At 41.8% G+C, this 14,457-nt stretch overlaps 1 protein-coding gene across 2 annotated transcripts in view; it reads right to left on the bottom strand.

Moving 5' to 3' along the window:
* The window catches only part of PHACTR2 (phosphatase and actin regulator 2), a 135,383-nt gene that overhangs the window by 16,311 nt on the left and 104,615 nt on the right, over positions 1–14,457 (bottom strand). Inside the window, exons 5-9 of one of the 2 annotated variants that reach the window (XM_005420141.3) lie at positions 13,598–13,831; positions 9,463–10,006; positions 8,020–8,222; positions 5,365–5,521; positions 3,226–3,281 (exon numbers count right to left, since the gene is read on the bottom strand). In XM_005420141.3, coding sequence (XP_005420198.1) covers positions 3,226–3,281; positions 5,365–5,521; positions 8,020–8,222; positions 9,463–10,006; positions 13,598–13,831 — 1,194 coding nt within the window. The remainder of the gene's footprint in view (positions 1–3,225; positions 3,282–5,364; positions 5,522–8,019; positions 8,223–9,462; positions 10,007–13,597; positions 13,832–14,457) is intronic. The other variant, XM_031056268.1, reaches the window with a different exon arrangement.

Here is a 14,457-nt window from a genome sequence, read left to right as displayed (position 1 = left end):
CCTCCCTGCAATTCCTAGGAGGTCAAACTGGGATTTGACTCCTCATTGAAACAATTTTGTTTAGCATCAGTTATTGTGGCTGTCAAGTTAAATAATCCACCAGTCAAAGCCAAACAAGCAGCTCCCCTGTCATATATACATTATTGCTCCTGCAACTTCTACCACATTACATCTGGTCACCTGCTGTTCTGCAGGACATTTTTTGTAGCAGAGGGGGAGAAGAAAAAAGACAAATTTTCCTGCCTGATGACTGCTCCATTCTTGACCAAAAAGTACTCCTGGAGCATAAAACTGAACTTTCCATTGTGTCCCTATGGGATTAGCTATGTTTAGAGTTCTCTGTGGGCTAGCTAAGGAAAAAGAAAGAAAAGACAAACAAAGCACTTGCTTCTTGCAGTGCTCTGAAATGAACAAAGCTGTTTCTCTTTTCTGGTCTTACAAGCAAAGATAACCATTAATATTCCTTAACAAGCTTTGAGAGCTAAACCCCATTTTCTACAAAGCCATTACTGGCAGGAATTCAGGTGCCCTGGACAAGAATTTCACTGTCCCTTACAAATCCAGGAAAAAAATCCAGTTATCTTAAACTGAAATTCTTGGAAGACTAAAAAGTTTCTTTGCCATAATGCAAAACTATAAATACTGTTGGTTCAAAGCCAGCGTACAAGAAGCCTGCCTTTATAAAAAACACAGGGATTTATGTATTCCTTCAAGTGGACTCTTAAGTTGTTGTAACTTTGTTTTAGTGTGGGAAGTCTCAGAAGTCTGGATAGTTTTATCCAAACAGTTTTTAAACAAATCCGCCTGCAATGTCTTGCGATGGTACTTGGAAACAGGATTTTCAGTAACTGGTTTATCTGGAAATATTATCAAAACAAAGCTTTTTGCAAAACAAACTTGCTCACTAACTGGAAATACAAAAAAAGAAAAAAAAGTAGGGATTTTTTTTCTGAACCTCTTAGAAGATTTAGGCTGAACTTTATCCTGAAGTAAACATTTGGACCTTTACCACTTAATGTAACCTCAAAGTCTGATAAATATGACTCAAAACAATACATCCCCTTAGCTGCAGTTTACATACACACAATAATATAATTCTTTCTCCCCATCCACTGCTTAAAAAATATGAGGAAAGAAACATTATGAAAGAAATCCCAACTTACTCACAAAAGCTCACTACACCAACAAAGGCATTTAAGATGTGTAAACATTTTCAAATGATCCACAGGAAGGAATGGCAATAATTTTGATGTAAAATATAAGGTCCTTATGGCTTAGAGAGAACTTGCACCCTGAAAGGACTCTGAGTCAGACTCTCATCACAAACCCTGTCTTGGTTTTGGTTTGCTTTGGTTTTAATAGATCGCTTTCAACTTGAAGTATTTTATATCTCAGTGATGAGCAAAAATTCCTTCACGTGCTCGCAAGGGTCTCTGTGATTTTTTTGTGATTTACAATTCTGCTTCCCAGCCTTTATTTTCCACTCTCCCTGGCCTCTTTAAGACACCCCCCAGCAGCAGCAGGGGAGGATGGCAGGAGGCACTGAGTGCAAAGCCTGGTGCGCTGCCAAAAGCTTAAAGTAAACAAGCTGAAACAGGAGAGGAAATCTATTAACTGCTTTCCAGTCTTGAGCTACTTATTGCAAGAGCAGTGAATGGAATAAACACTGGCAAAAGGGGATATTAAATACATCACAGGTTTGCTGCTGGGTTGGTCACCTCCAGATAAGTGAGAAAGGGCAATAAGGGAGCCCAGCTGGTGCTCCCAGCTCAGTGGCTGTATCCTGGCCCACCAAAGATGCTTTGGATTTATCTTTCTCACACAGTCCAGCATGAGCAGTTTGTCATATATTAAAAAAAGTTCTTACTTCCAATTTTATTTTTATTTACCTATGAAATTTATAGGTTTGGAAATTACAGTTTTAGAAAGTCTATTCACATTATGTACCGGACAGGAGTCCCATGATCCCTCTCCTGTGCAAGCATGAACTGTAGCTTCCCTTTGCAATAAGATATGGCACTATTTGGCATTTCAGAGAACAAACAACAGCAGTAAGATTTTATTAGCATTTTATAATCAGGATGGTTTTCCTGAAAGTCAGTAATTCCCTCTCCCTGATTTGCTAGCCTGAGCAAGTGACAGAGTCATCAGTCCATGGATGCTGTCAGGTAAACATCCCATTTTCTTTTCCTTCCTTCCCATTAGCATGCTACACATCATGGCTGACACCAGACTTGCATGGATGAGCTCCAACTTTACTGAACAATTGCTGGAAATAATGTAACAGCATCATACCAACTCTTTGATCAGGCGTGAGAAGTTCTCATGCCTTAAGAGTTTTTTGTTTGCTGTTTGTGTGATTTTTGATTTATTGCTATAAAGTGTCCTTTCTTCATTTATTTCTTCTACTTAACCATCAAGTACTAGCCACCTCTGCAGGATGAACACAGGACTAGGTGGAGCTGGGCTTGGCACCTGTTGCACTGTGTGTTTAGGTAACATCTTCATTATGGAAAGATTCATAAAGGAAGACAAAACAATGCTTGTTCTGAAGAGTTTGCCAGCCAAAGAATGGAAGCAACATAAGTAAATGGCAGAATAGGCATAAAAGGCAAACATCTAATGTACTTCCTCCACCCCTGACTATTTGAATTCCAGACTTTTTTTTCAGTAGGGATATGAGGAAGGATTTAATCAATGGGAAGATATTCAGTGAGAACCTCATGCATGTTTCAGTACAGAAGACATTTATGTCAGAAGTGAATATGAAGGCCAGCATGCTGAAGTAGTTGGTATATACCTATTGACTTTCTGCTGAACACTTTGCCTTTCTTCTTTCTACTCCTCCTTCCAACCTCTGCCCTTCCATCCCACCTGCACCTCCAACTGATATTTCTTTCTCCTCCTCCTCATAAAAATCAGGTGGAAGGTTAACTGGCCTAGAACCATTTCTAAAGGGTATCCAAGTCATTCCTGGTCTTTGGGACCAGCTTCAAGAAGTGAGATTGTGAACAAGTAAAATTTGGCATATTCAATAAATGGAATTTTCAAAGCTACAATTACAGGTTAGTGTATAAATCAAGTGTTGACACATTATTTTCTAGAACATCATTTCTCTCTAGTTATGGTCCTAATTCTGGAGCAACAATGATGGGCTTCCATATGAATCCAACACCTGCTCCTTTTCAAAGCAAATACTACGTGAAACCTGACTGAAATACTTACGCTTCAGGATATTTCTTTGCTCCAGCTCTTCAGTTGTGGGCCTCTGGCTAAGCCTCCTGTGAGAACAAAGTAAGAGACTGATTTAAAACCAGATCTAAATGACACATTAGGATTTGTAATACAGCTTAAAAATGTAATTTCTGGAAGTAATTTCCAGGCAGTTACAATAACTGCTCATGTAACCAGAGCGGCCATTTGTTTTAAAAGATGCAGTGTTGCCATTTGAACACATGAATAACTGATACTTGAATAATATTACAGAATTTGTACCAGCAAATTTGAAGTCCTCACAGGTATAATTTTATTAATGAATCCATATACCTTCTTTGCTCCCAAGCACCATCATTATAATCAGTTGTGCAATTGTTAGATTATTTTGAATGAATTTTGATATTTTTGATACTTTGAAGTCTTACTAAAGTTTTTTAAAAAACCAAAACCAACAAAATCCATAAGCTGTTAATTCCTCATTAATTTGTATGTACAATACAATTGGCAGCTTTACCTGAAAACTTATTTTATTTAGTTACCTAAATATAACAACTGCCATTACAAAAACCCCAAACTGAGATATTAATTTTCTGACTTGTACTGGGGAGAACATGGTTGATGTTGTCTCTGTGTTTGCTAAACAAGTCCACTTGTTCACTTGAGGAAAGGAGCAAGAAAAATTTCAGCAGTAAAACTTATTTTGCAGGTGTGTTCAAGACAGGTGTCTGTTGATCAACACTCACACAGTTCACTACAAGCTGTCTTTAGCCTCGTGACACTCATCCAATCCAAATCACTCTTGGACTTACAGATTTGTCCCAGAGGACTGGCAGGTTTACTACAGGTGACCAGTCCCAGCTGTAGGAAGTCCCAGGTGGGGACCTGACTCAACCCTGACTGAGCTGTGGGAACAGATTTTCCACAGACCTCGACGCTGCCAGGTGCTGACCGCCAGGCTAGGCATTTTTAAGAAACTGACAACAAATTTGGATGAGATTTTGGGTATGAGCACAGCCCTGATGTACACAGATCTTGTTTCCTGCCACCAAAGTAGAGCTGTGTGGACTGCCATTCAGCTTTCCAGCAGAATCCCAAAGCGGCTTCTGCAGTTGCAGCTGCCAAGGGAGGATGTGATCACCAGGATGTGATCACCAGAGCTGGGATTTATTCAGGAAAGTGATGACAACAACCACGCCTCTTTATTGGCAGAAGAAAAATGACCCCTGGGCTCTGCATCTAGTAGATGTATCACTCTTACAGTTCAGTAATGAAACATCTGCCTTGGCCAGGCATCCAGTTCACAGAGCAACTCAGCTTAGCTTCTGCGTGTTGATGCAGGGCTGTGTACTCTGTACTGGAGCAGTATCAACAGGACTGCCCCTTATCTGGGAATCTCCAAAAAACACAGGACATCCTCCAAATCTGGACAACATTCCTGAGCCAAACAGAAACAAGGACAGGTCTAGCAAAATACAGGCATGCTGTAGTCTATTCTCAGAGACCACAAAAGCCAAAATAAACATGAGGATTTTTTTTAAACCTGTAAAAGGCAAGTGAATTTTTTATGCAATGTTCTCAAGTCCAGAAGGAGAGAGTAACATACATCCCACAGCAGTTTAACAGCTTGAGAAAGACATGCCTCAGAGCTGGGTACAGTGAAACACTAAACACTGACCAGCTCAACTTCTTTTACTGGAATCAGCACATGATAATGAAGGACTTGGAGAGCCAGGGGAAGAGGAGAAGGGTCAGAATGGACAACATGCACAGGCATGCTCTGTGGGTCAGGAACTAGAGCTCTGCCTGAGATGGGTATACAAGTGGAAGTTCTGCTAACAAATTTGAGAAAGAACCAGAACCATGGCATTGATTGTTGTGGACTCATTCTTACCCTCTTCCTCTTCTTTCCTTTTTTAACCAAAGTACCCAAAACCCCAAAAGCCCTCCGATTTTGTTTCTTGCATGACAAAAAAACCTATTATTGACAGTTTAAAGTTTTGTGAGAAATAAAACCACCATTTCCCATACAGTTGTACCACAAAGATCCTGCAGCGCACATTGGGCTGCATTTAAAACATGAACCCAGTGTTCTCAATTCTCTTCCTCCATCTCCACCCAGTGAAACCACATTGACCCTGTGACTGATACCTCACAAGCTTTGTTCCAATCTGATGTCTGATTTCCTGCCTCTCCTCTTCGGATGTACGCTGCAAGATGTTTTTGTCTTCTAACTCTTTCTTAGATGGTCTGTTGCCAAGTTTGATAGCAAGAGTATCCCTACGACGAATTTTACTTGCCAAAGAGCCTGAGGAAAGGAGGAGTAGGGTAGATTTAGTTCATTCATGCTCAGGTTACAGACACAAACTCCCAGTGAGAACTTTAATACCTCCCCAAAGTAACCTTGTTCCCACATGCAGGAGAGGAATTTTAATTAACATCAAAAGGAAAATTTTAGCTCAGTTCATGAAAATAAAAAGCTAAAAGGCTTGGAGGAAAAAGCCAAATTGATACAAACATCACTTGTCATCTGTGAAGTGACAGGATAAAAATGACAAATCTACACTAAAATGTCTTTGAAGTCTAATATATTACAGGTTGGCTTATTTATCTACTTAGTATATTTAGCAACCTGCTGCTCTTTTTCTTCAGCCTTAAATGGCTTAGTCTCATTCTATCATCATTTCTCTCATTCTTTCAACTTTTTTTTTCAATCAATTACCACTTAGTTCTTTTATAGTGCTTTCCATCTCTAAGTTATTTGTAAACTAAACCAAAAATTACAGCTTAGAATAGTGGTCTGAGTGCCTGTAAAGTAACCTAGGCAGGAACCCCCAGATACTGCAGCAATCTGTTCTCCATAAAACTGACATCACAGGGACAAGGGCTTTGCAGCTTGGCCAGCATTAGCTTCAGCCAGCTGTGGAAGGAAGGGCATTTTTCACAGCCTCTATAGTATTTCCCTTGTGTCTTGACATTCTGACCAAGGTGGGCTACATATGTCCTTAGGTTGGCAGACTTTCACTGTGTAAGGCAGTTTGATAAGACCACAGGCTCCCAGCTCACTTTCCATAAGACACTGTGCTGCTGTGTGAACACAACAACTTTTGGTTTCTATCACCTTGGGTTGTATTCCAGCCCAACAAAGAACTGCAGACACCTTCAGCCTCTTGAGCTACCTTCACCTTCTCCTGCACCAGTGGCTAAGAAAAAAAAAAAAACAACCAAAAAACATGTTCATTTTGCCTCATGCCACTTTGGTACACTGGACCTTGGCGTTCAAACCTTCTCTGTTGAGCAAAGTGAAGCACCTCCTCCAAAAAAGCTGTGAGCAAGGCTCTCAAACCATGGCTTGATGGTGATATCATACTGACATAAAGCCACCCTGGAGGAGGTAGAGGGAGGGCTCCCCTCCTTCATGCCCCTGACAGCTTGCTGCTGCCACCTTCTTTGCCCAAGCAAAGGAGAAGCCTTTGGGTGAGCTGGATCAGGGAACCACAAATTCTGTTGAAAATCAGCTCAACAACAGCTGCTCCTACAAAAATAAACATAAACTCTACCCTAAGGAAAAACAGCTGGGAGCAGGGATTAGGCAGAATGGGGGCAGGACAAGCCCTTCAGCACTGCAGGGCTTCTGCCCAGTTAAGGTGATGATAAGAGTCATGACCCCAGATGAAATTTCAAAGCTGTAAAACTTAGATGTAATCTACTGTGATCTGCTCTGCCTGCTAAGGTTGCTCCAATGCTTAAAACACCCTGATCAAAGAGGAACAAGTGACTTTCAGACAGTGAAGCTGCTGACTGATGGGCCTCCTCTGTCATCCATCACACCTGTAACTCCCACATGGAACTCATGGTGTGGGCAAGCCAAATGAATGGCTTGTGATGCCCTAAGGTCACCACCTTGTCCCACCCTCACGTCCTCCTGAGCCTGTTCCTCCCCCCTCTGCTCTCCTCCCTGCAATGATTGATCTGCTCTTCTTGGGTCTCTGTGGTTGAGATGACCCCTGAGGTATTAGAAAGTCTTTTTTTCCCAGCCTTGTGACTGACGAAGTCGAGATTCATCGGTTCTGCTTTTCAAGGTTGTTTATTTTTTCTTATCTATTACATTCTTTCTCTGACCTGCTGAGATCTGTCCAGCAGGCTGGGCTGTGGCACAGCCTCTGCCCTTGGGGTGGTGTTAATTTTTATACTACAATCTATGTGTACTTTATTTATAATAATTTTGCAATACCTATCACCTAAGTCAGACAGTCTGTTTGTACTCTAAACCAACCAAAAAGTGTCACCATCCCAGCAGAAGATGGAGGACAAGAAGGAGAAGAAGGACAGCACATGGCCAGATTCCTCCATCTTGCTTCTTGAACCCCCATTCTAAAACCCCAAAATTCTACTTTTTCACTTTGTGACAAATTTACTATCATTCTACTCAAACTCTTGTGGCTTGTAAATCTTCACACAAACTTGGTAAGTTTTTTCATGGACTAAAATCGAAGGCACAGGTGTTTTTGACTCAGTGCCAAGGTCTCTGAACCCCTTGCCAGGGTCTCAAACCACCCAGGGCAGCCAGAAGAATGTCCTGGGTCCCGACATGCTCTCACCCATGCACAGGCCCCAGCAGGTTTCTGATCATCATTGCCTGGGTGAAGCAGGACACTTGTTTCTCAGTAGTGACAAAATACTAAATCCCCTAAAAGCATTCCCTGCAGCCATTCCTCTCTCTGCCTCACACTGGCATGGGTCAGGCACGCTCACAAAACACAATCTGCGAAAGGCAGCCTGCAGCTCTCTGGGCAGGATGCTTACTTTCATTACTTGCATTCTCATCATCATCATCATCATCGTCATCATCCGTGTACAGGATCGGCCCGTCTGAGTCCGAGTCACTGCCGTGGCTCTCTCTGCTGCTTTCACTCTCAGGAGGGGCAGCAGCGTCAGAAGCCTCCTCCACTAGCTCAGAGAATGCTTGATCTGTAGCCTCCCCTTCCTGGTCTTCTTTGGCAGCCAAGCTGTTTATTCATGAGCAGACAGGGTGATCATCAATGCAAGCAGAACACAACACCAGTGAGAAGCAATTGAATAAGCAAGGAAGAAAATAAAAGTTCTGTTAATCAAAGTAATTCCTTTCTAAAAAACATACATATATAAGACATTTTTAACATATGCAGATATGTATATGTATATGTACCTATGTATGTGTGTTAGGAAAAAGGATGCAAACAAGCCCAAATGATGCTCTGTAAAGACTGCATTAAGACAAATCTTAAATGGCTTTTATTTTTTGTGGGGTGGGATCGAGAGAGAGAACAGTTCACAAAGCTGGGGGTGAGAGGACCAAGTTGGAGAGCAGATGGGACTGCAAAGTTTCCTGTTCTGGAAGCTTAACCCTATTTATTTTAGATACAGTCTCATTGCAGTTGAGTTCAAAATGTTCATGCTCATTACTAATGAGCTTGGGGATCAACAGCAGATTGCCCTTTGCCTTGGGGAAATCTTTATGCAAAGGAAGGGTAGAGCAGGGGGAGATACTGCGCTAGAATGTAGAGCTGGAAACAGATGTACCAGCAAGAATTTAAAGGAAGGTCTCTAGGCTACTGGCATCTAGACTAAACCCTCTTGGATTTATAGAAAAGATGCTGATTTTTGTGGCAGGGAAAAGACAAATTAACAAGCCAGTTTCATTTTTCTGCCAATTATTTTGCTTAAAAAACGTAATTATGACCTTTCTCTTGACCAGTTTTTACAATACCTGAGATTTAGAAAAGTTATTAGGCAGCAAAAAACCAAACCCTACTAACTGAATCCTGCAAAAACCTTCAATTTCAAGTGTTCAAGCAAATTCAGCTACTGAATTGAGAACTTTCTCAGTGAGATATTTAATGACATCTACTGAAAAAAAAAGACATCTACAGAAAAGAGCCCCCTTATAATTCGGCATAATTTCTTGTTTGCCTTTATGAGAGATAAATAAAAGTGTCACCAGCTTTGAGCTGAACTGCTGACCCCAGTGCCAGCCACACAATGAAGAAAGAGATAGGTCATGAGTGACCACCTTCTGGGGACACATGAGGTGCTGCAGGTGAAAGGCTCAAAGGCACTGGGAAGGAACAAATTGTGCTGGGCTGCCACACAAACTGTTCCCAGTCAGCAGAAGCAGCAGAAGAGATCCCCACGTGCTTACAGTGCAAACAAATGTGGCTTCCTTGGCTGTGGTCCTATTGCTCCCCCAGGACAGCCATACTGTCTCACCTTTCCGTGTGTTCTCCTCCGGCACCTGGAGCGCTGCCCGGGGCTGCACTGCTCAGACTGGGGTCTGTGCCGCGCTCGGTCGGGAGCAGAGCCTTTGTGTCTGAGCCAGGTGGCCCTGCCACACAGCTGTCTGACACATCCTGCCCATCTGAGGAGCCAGCAGGCTGGCTAGCTGCAGCAGGAAAAGGAGGTGGAAGTGGAGGTGGAGGAGGGGCAGCGGAGGGAGGAGGGGGCACAACAAGCTTGCTGGACTGGTCCGCGTTGTCCATTTCAAAAATGACTATGGAAGTTTGCTCAGGCTTGGGTTTTTCTGCCTTCGCTTCCACACTGTCGGCTGTCACACCTGAGGGGGAGGAAGCAGCCCCATCTGGTGCTGTTCGTGGGGCTGACTGTTTCCCAGGTTTTTTCTTGCCCCTGGGAGTCCCTGATGTGCCAGATTTGCTGGAAGTCTCCTTAGAGGCTTTGGGATGAGATGATGCGGACGAAGGAGATGGTGATGAAGAAGACTTGGAGACTGGTAGTTTTTTTGCATGAGAAGAACCAGCTAAAACAAGAAAATAAAAGGCATTTTACAGTCTTGCAATTATATGATTTTTGCACTGTATTTTCTGCATGAATTGACTTGTGCTTGTCTTAAAAAAAATACACTTGACACTTCTACAATACCTCATGTAAATGCTTGAGATTATTAAATGTTGCAGTTCCAATTTCACCTTAGTGTGGGAGACACTGAAATGATGAATACTTGCCCAAGAACAGCAGAGAGGACCAAGGTTACAAATGGGTAGGAGTTTGTTTTGAGCATTTTGAATTGGCCTGTTACATCTGGCCTGGACATCATCTAAGAAGTCCACTACTTATTCTAAAAATATGTGTAGTGACTTAGCTTAGAAAAAAAAAAAGCTCCCTGGCAGAGAAAACTGCCTGATCTTTCCTACTACATGAATTGTTGGTCTGATCACTGTGAAAACCCTGTGATTTTCCTCATACTTTTCAATGAATATCTGAGGACTGTTACTGAGTATCAGTCAATTTACCTTTCACAATTATTGCAACTGGTGTCCCCCTAAGTAATGACAACAGCAGAGGGGCAGCAAAACAAGCTGTGCTTTCAAGTCCAGCTGGGTTTGTCCACAAAAGAGAGGCAGAAACCACTGCTGTCACTGTGCACAAATGATCTTCAGAAGGGAGGAGGCACTGGAGGCCTCCTGTATGTACTGGAGACCTTCATCTTACCAGTGACCAACTCAGCCAGTCTTGAAAATGAAGTAAAACAAGGTTTTGACAGCAGCTGTACAAGCTGGCCAAGCTGGCTGTTTAATCCTGTGACACTCACCATACTGAAGCATATATGTATAATGAATCTCACTAAAGATTTTGGCTAGCCCACATTTCCATGTGCATCCCAGCCACATTTCCAATTGCTGTGTCAATGTCATGCTGTGTCATCACCTGAGATGGGAGCTTCAAACGTCTGACTTCCATTTAAAAAGCAATAAAAATGACAACCATCTAATGGTTCAGTCCTTTTCATCAAAAATACATCCAACTCAAATACTTCTGATGTAATTCTAAAAATTCATTAAGTTCCAGAGAACAAATGAAAGCATTATGAAGTTAAATAGCAGCCTTCTGGCTAAGCTTACTGAATAAAACAGAAAGCTGTAATAGAAACCTGCTGAAGGGCCTACTTTACTTATAAGCATTTAAATAAAAACAACCCCCCAGCAGATTGGGAGATAATCAAAGTGCAGATACTGGCCATAATAAGTTCATGATATAAAAACAGTTTTCACAGTTAGACGGTTCTCAAAGGAGATGAAAACTAATTCAAAAGACACTTTACTGTTCTCTTCTGGAGCTGTTATGGTTTAAAAACATTTAGAGAGCTGTGAAGATTTCAATGTATCTGAAAAAATTTATAGAAACTTCAGGCAAATCCCTGTTCCTCTTTGTGCTCCCAGGTGACTGTAAAGGGCACTGTCTTGAATCAACTGACAGTGCACTCATCTTCCCACATCAGGTACAAATCACTCAATTTACATGCAAAACAAAATGAAGGAGAAAAATGGCATCAGCAGAAGTTCATAATTACAGCAGAAAAAGATGGTGGTTCCAACCTGCATATTATTTAACAGAAATCTTAATGAGTATGTGGATGGCAGAAAGAAAAGGTTCTGGTTCTGATCTCCTTCAGGGCAGGCTGGAGGTCAACAGAACCAGTTACAGGCTTGCACTTAACAACTGCAGCATAGCACAAATATATGGCCACACAATTGTGGCTGGGAAAATGTCAAAACATGTTTCCATTGTAAAAATCCTTACATTAATCTCAGAACCTGCAATTAGATACAGAAACTTAAAAGATTTCTCCCACAGAAAACGTCCCTATGCGTCCACATGGGCCAAAAGTGCTATTGCTGCTGGTTTTTTTGACTGGGCTGCCTGACAATTTTCTGTCATGCCTCTTTTTCAGTAGAAGATTTGAATTCTGATTAAATGAAAAATTTAATGGCTGTTGTTTGCCTTTTGGCATACATCCATGCCTCCATTTAAGTCCCATTCTCCCAGTTCCACTATTTCAGTATGGAAACTTGCTGTGCTGCCCTCAGGAGAGCCATGGCTCACTTGTTACTCACATTCCTCTCCTTCTTCATGGGACTTGATCACTGGCTGCATCATGTGTTCACTTTCATGGGGATCTGACAAACCCCTTGTACTAACACTATTTCAAACCAGCTCTGCTTAAGTACTGTCCCACTTTGAATGAACACAATATATTTTTAAATTTGGAAGAAATTATGAGTAGAATAAGGGATATACTTGGATATATTTTACATCTGTATGGTCTGCAAGCACTGGCTGACATTGCAGCAAGGCTAATAGAAGACAAATCTGGAACCTGAATGTATTTTAGTCTAAAAAGTCAGATACCCGACAGCTTGTTACCAACCACTGGTATAAACAGTTCTTTATGCGATGGATTGCTTTATTTCTGAAAGGTCTGCTGTTACAAGACTGCTTCACCTAGGAAGAGCCGAGTTTCCCAGCTTCATGTGAAATACAAGCAGCAAATTCTGGATTTTCAAAATGTTTATTCTTGTAGTCGCCTGATGCAGTAGGGACAGTTAATACCAAGTTAATGGATATTTTATGGCAAAGTTATTACTGTAATTCTAGAAGTCTTGCAATGTTTTCAAACAGTCCTCTTCTGTATGCTTCAAATACAAAATGTGCCAAAATGTACAAGCTGTGAAGACAAATACTTGCAGAGAAAATTGGAGGGACTGGAGGGCTTTGAAAGACAGAGAATGAAAATACAGGGCTTGTATAAGTCTGCCAATACATATATAGAGCCCATTCATCACAATAGTGCTTGTGTGGATGTTTTAATTTTGATCATTGTCTACACTGCAACCATTCAAACTCAAGATCAGTACCTTAAGAGCATCTACCTATAATCTTTAATCTTGCATCACTGCTGAATTTTGACATAACAATGTGGTGATAAACATGTGCTATGTGCCTGATGACTGATATTTTCCATTTCCAGTATAGAATCACAGCACCTGAGGGAAGCCTGGTAATTTCTAATGGTTGTCGTTTGTTTTTTTTTTTTGTCAGCTAAACCAACTGCTATTCAATAGTCTTTTAAGATGCCTTCACACGGTTTTATTCTTAACTTCTTTGTGATCTTGTCATATTGTCAAATTAACTGGAATAGTTGATACTTCCAGTAGAAAGTTACAGCAATACCAAATTAGTTTTACTTAGGGGTAACTTGTGCTTGGTTTCAGAAGTCACCTTCTATCTTGCTTATCCTTGAGCTGATTCTCGGGCTCATTTTTTTGCCAGCTTTCACACTTGAACTGGGAATTCAACATCACTTGAACTGGGAATTCAGTGCTGTCTCTGTTGTGCTCAGTGTTGTACATAGGTTCACCCAACAGTGAGGGATCTGTGTGTTGTCTGGGGTGTTTGTGGCCAGCAGAACCAGAGCCCAGCAGGAAGCTCTCTACAAACACCCATGGCATGCTCCTCAGTAACACTGCTCTGTCCAAAGGCACGCGTCACCAAGCCAAGCAGCCCCATGCACATGCACCCACGGCAGCTGCACTGCACGGGCAGTACTCACCAGCTTCTCGATTTGCACTGGCACCTGTTGGCTTGGGTGGTGGGAGAGGAGGCTGCTTAGCAGGAGCCTTTCCCTTTTTTTTAGCATGAGGTGCTTCGTTACCCTTATGGCTGCTGGCGGTGGAAGCGGCAATGGCATTTTTTGGTGGTAGTGGAGCTTTTTTAGGTTTAGGCTTAGGCTTAGGTAGTGGTGGAGCATGGGATGTCGGAATTTCTGGGCAGTGACCAGTGCTCTCTATGGGTAAGAAAGTGAACAGAAGCCAACTGACACAGACATACACAACATAAATCCAACAGCAAGCTTCACAACAGTGACTACTTCTGCTGCTTGAGCTCTTGGGAATCAGGAGAGACTTCACCTTCTGCTTCTTAAGGCAGTATTACCTCAGAAGAAAATTACTGTTCACCTCAACCCAGGATCTTCTCATGGAAAATATCTACCTGGAACTTCTCTCAGACTCATCTAATCTAGACCTCCAAGGATCAGCCTTTACATTCAGTATCCCAAACTAGAGTGCTGGCTTAAAACTAAATGAGGGAATGCTATTTACTTCTCTCACAAATCTCCTCAGCTTCTTTTTAACCATACCCACACTAAGATCAACAGGTTGTAAAACAGATTCATGTGAACCTGAATGCGAACAGGGCCATTCTCCCAGCCACAGGCTTGGACATGGCTACACAGCAGAAATTTTCCCAGTTTTCCCCTGAAGGAATTAATTCTTCTGACCTGCATATTGTTTGCTCTTAGCAGCTTTATTTTGGGTAATTTCCTCAGAGTATTTTTACTCTTCAGAAGCAAATGAAGCTAAATAAGATAGGTTATCATTTGGCATGGAAATGCTAATGGCTCTGCAGAGG

This window comes from Geospiza fortis, unplaced genomic scaffold (genome assembly GCF_000277835.1).
Source record: "Geospiza fortis unplaced genomic scaffold, GeoFor_1.0 scaffold162, whole genome shotgun sequence".
NCBI lineage: Eukaryota > Metazoa > Chordata > Aves > Passeriformes > Thraupidae > Geospiza > Geospiza fortis.
The sequence above is the reverse complement of the archived record's forward strand: the minus strand, read 5'-3'. Positions and strand labels throughout refer to the sequence as shown.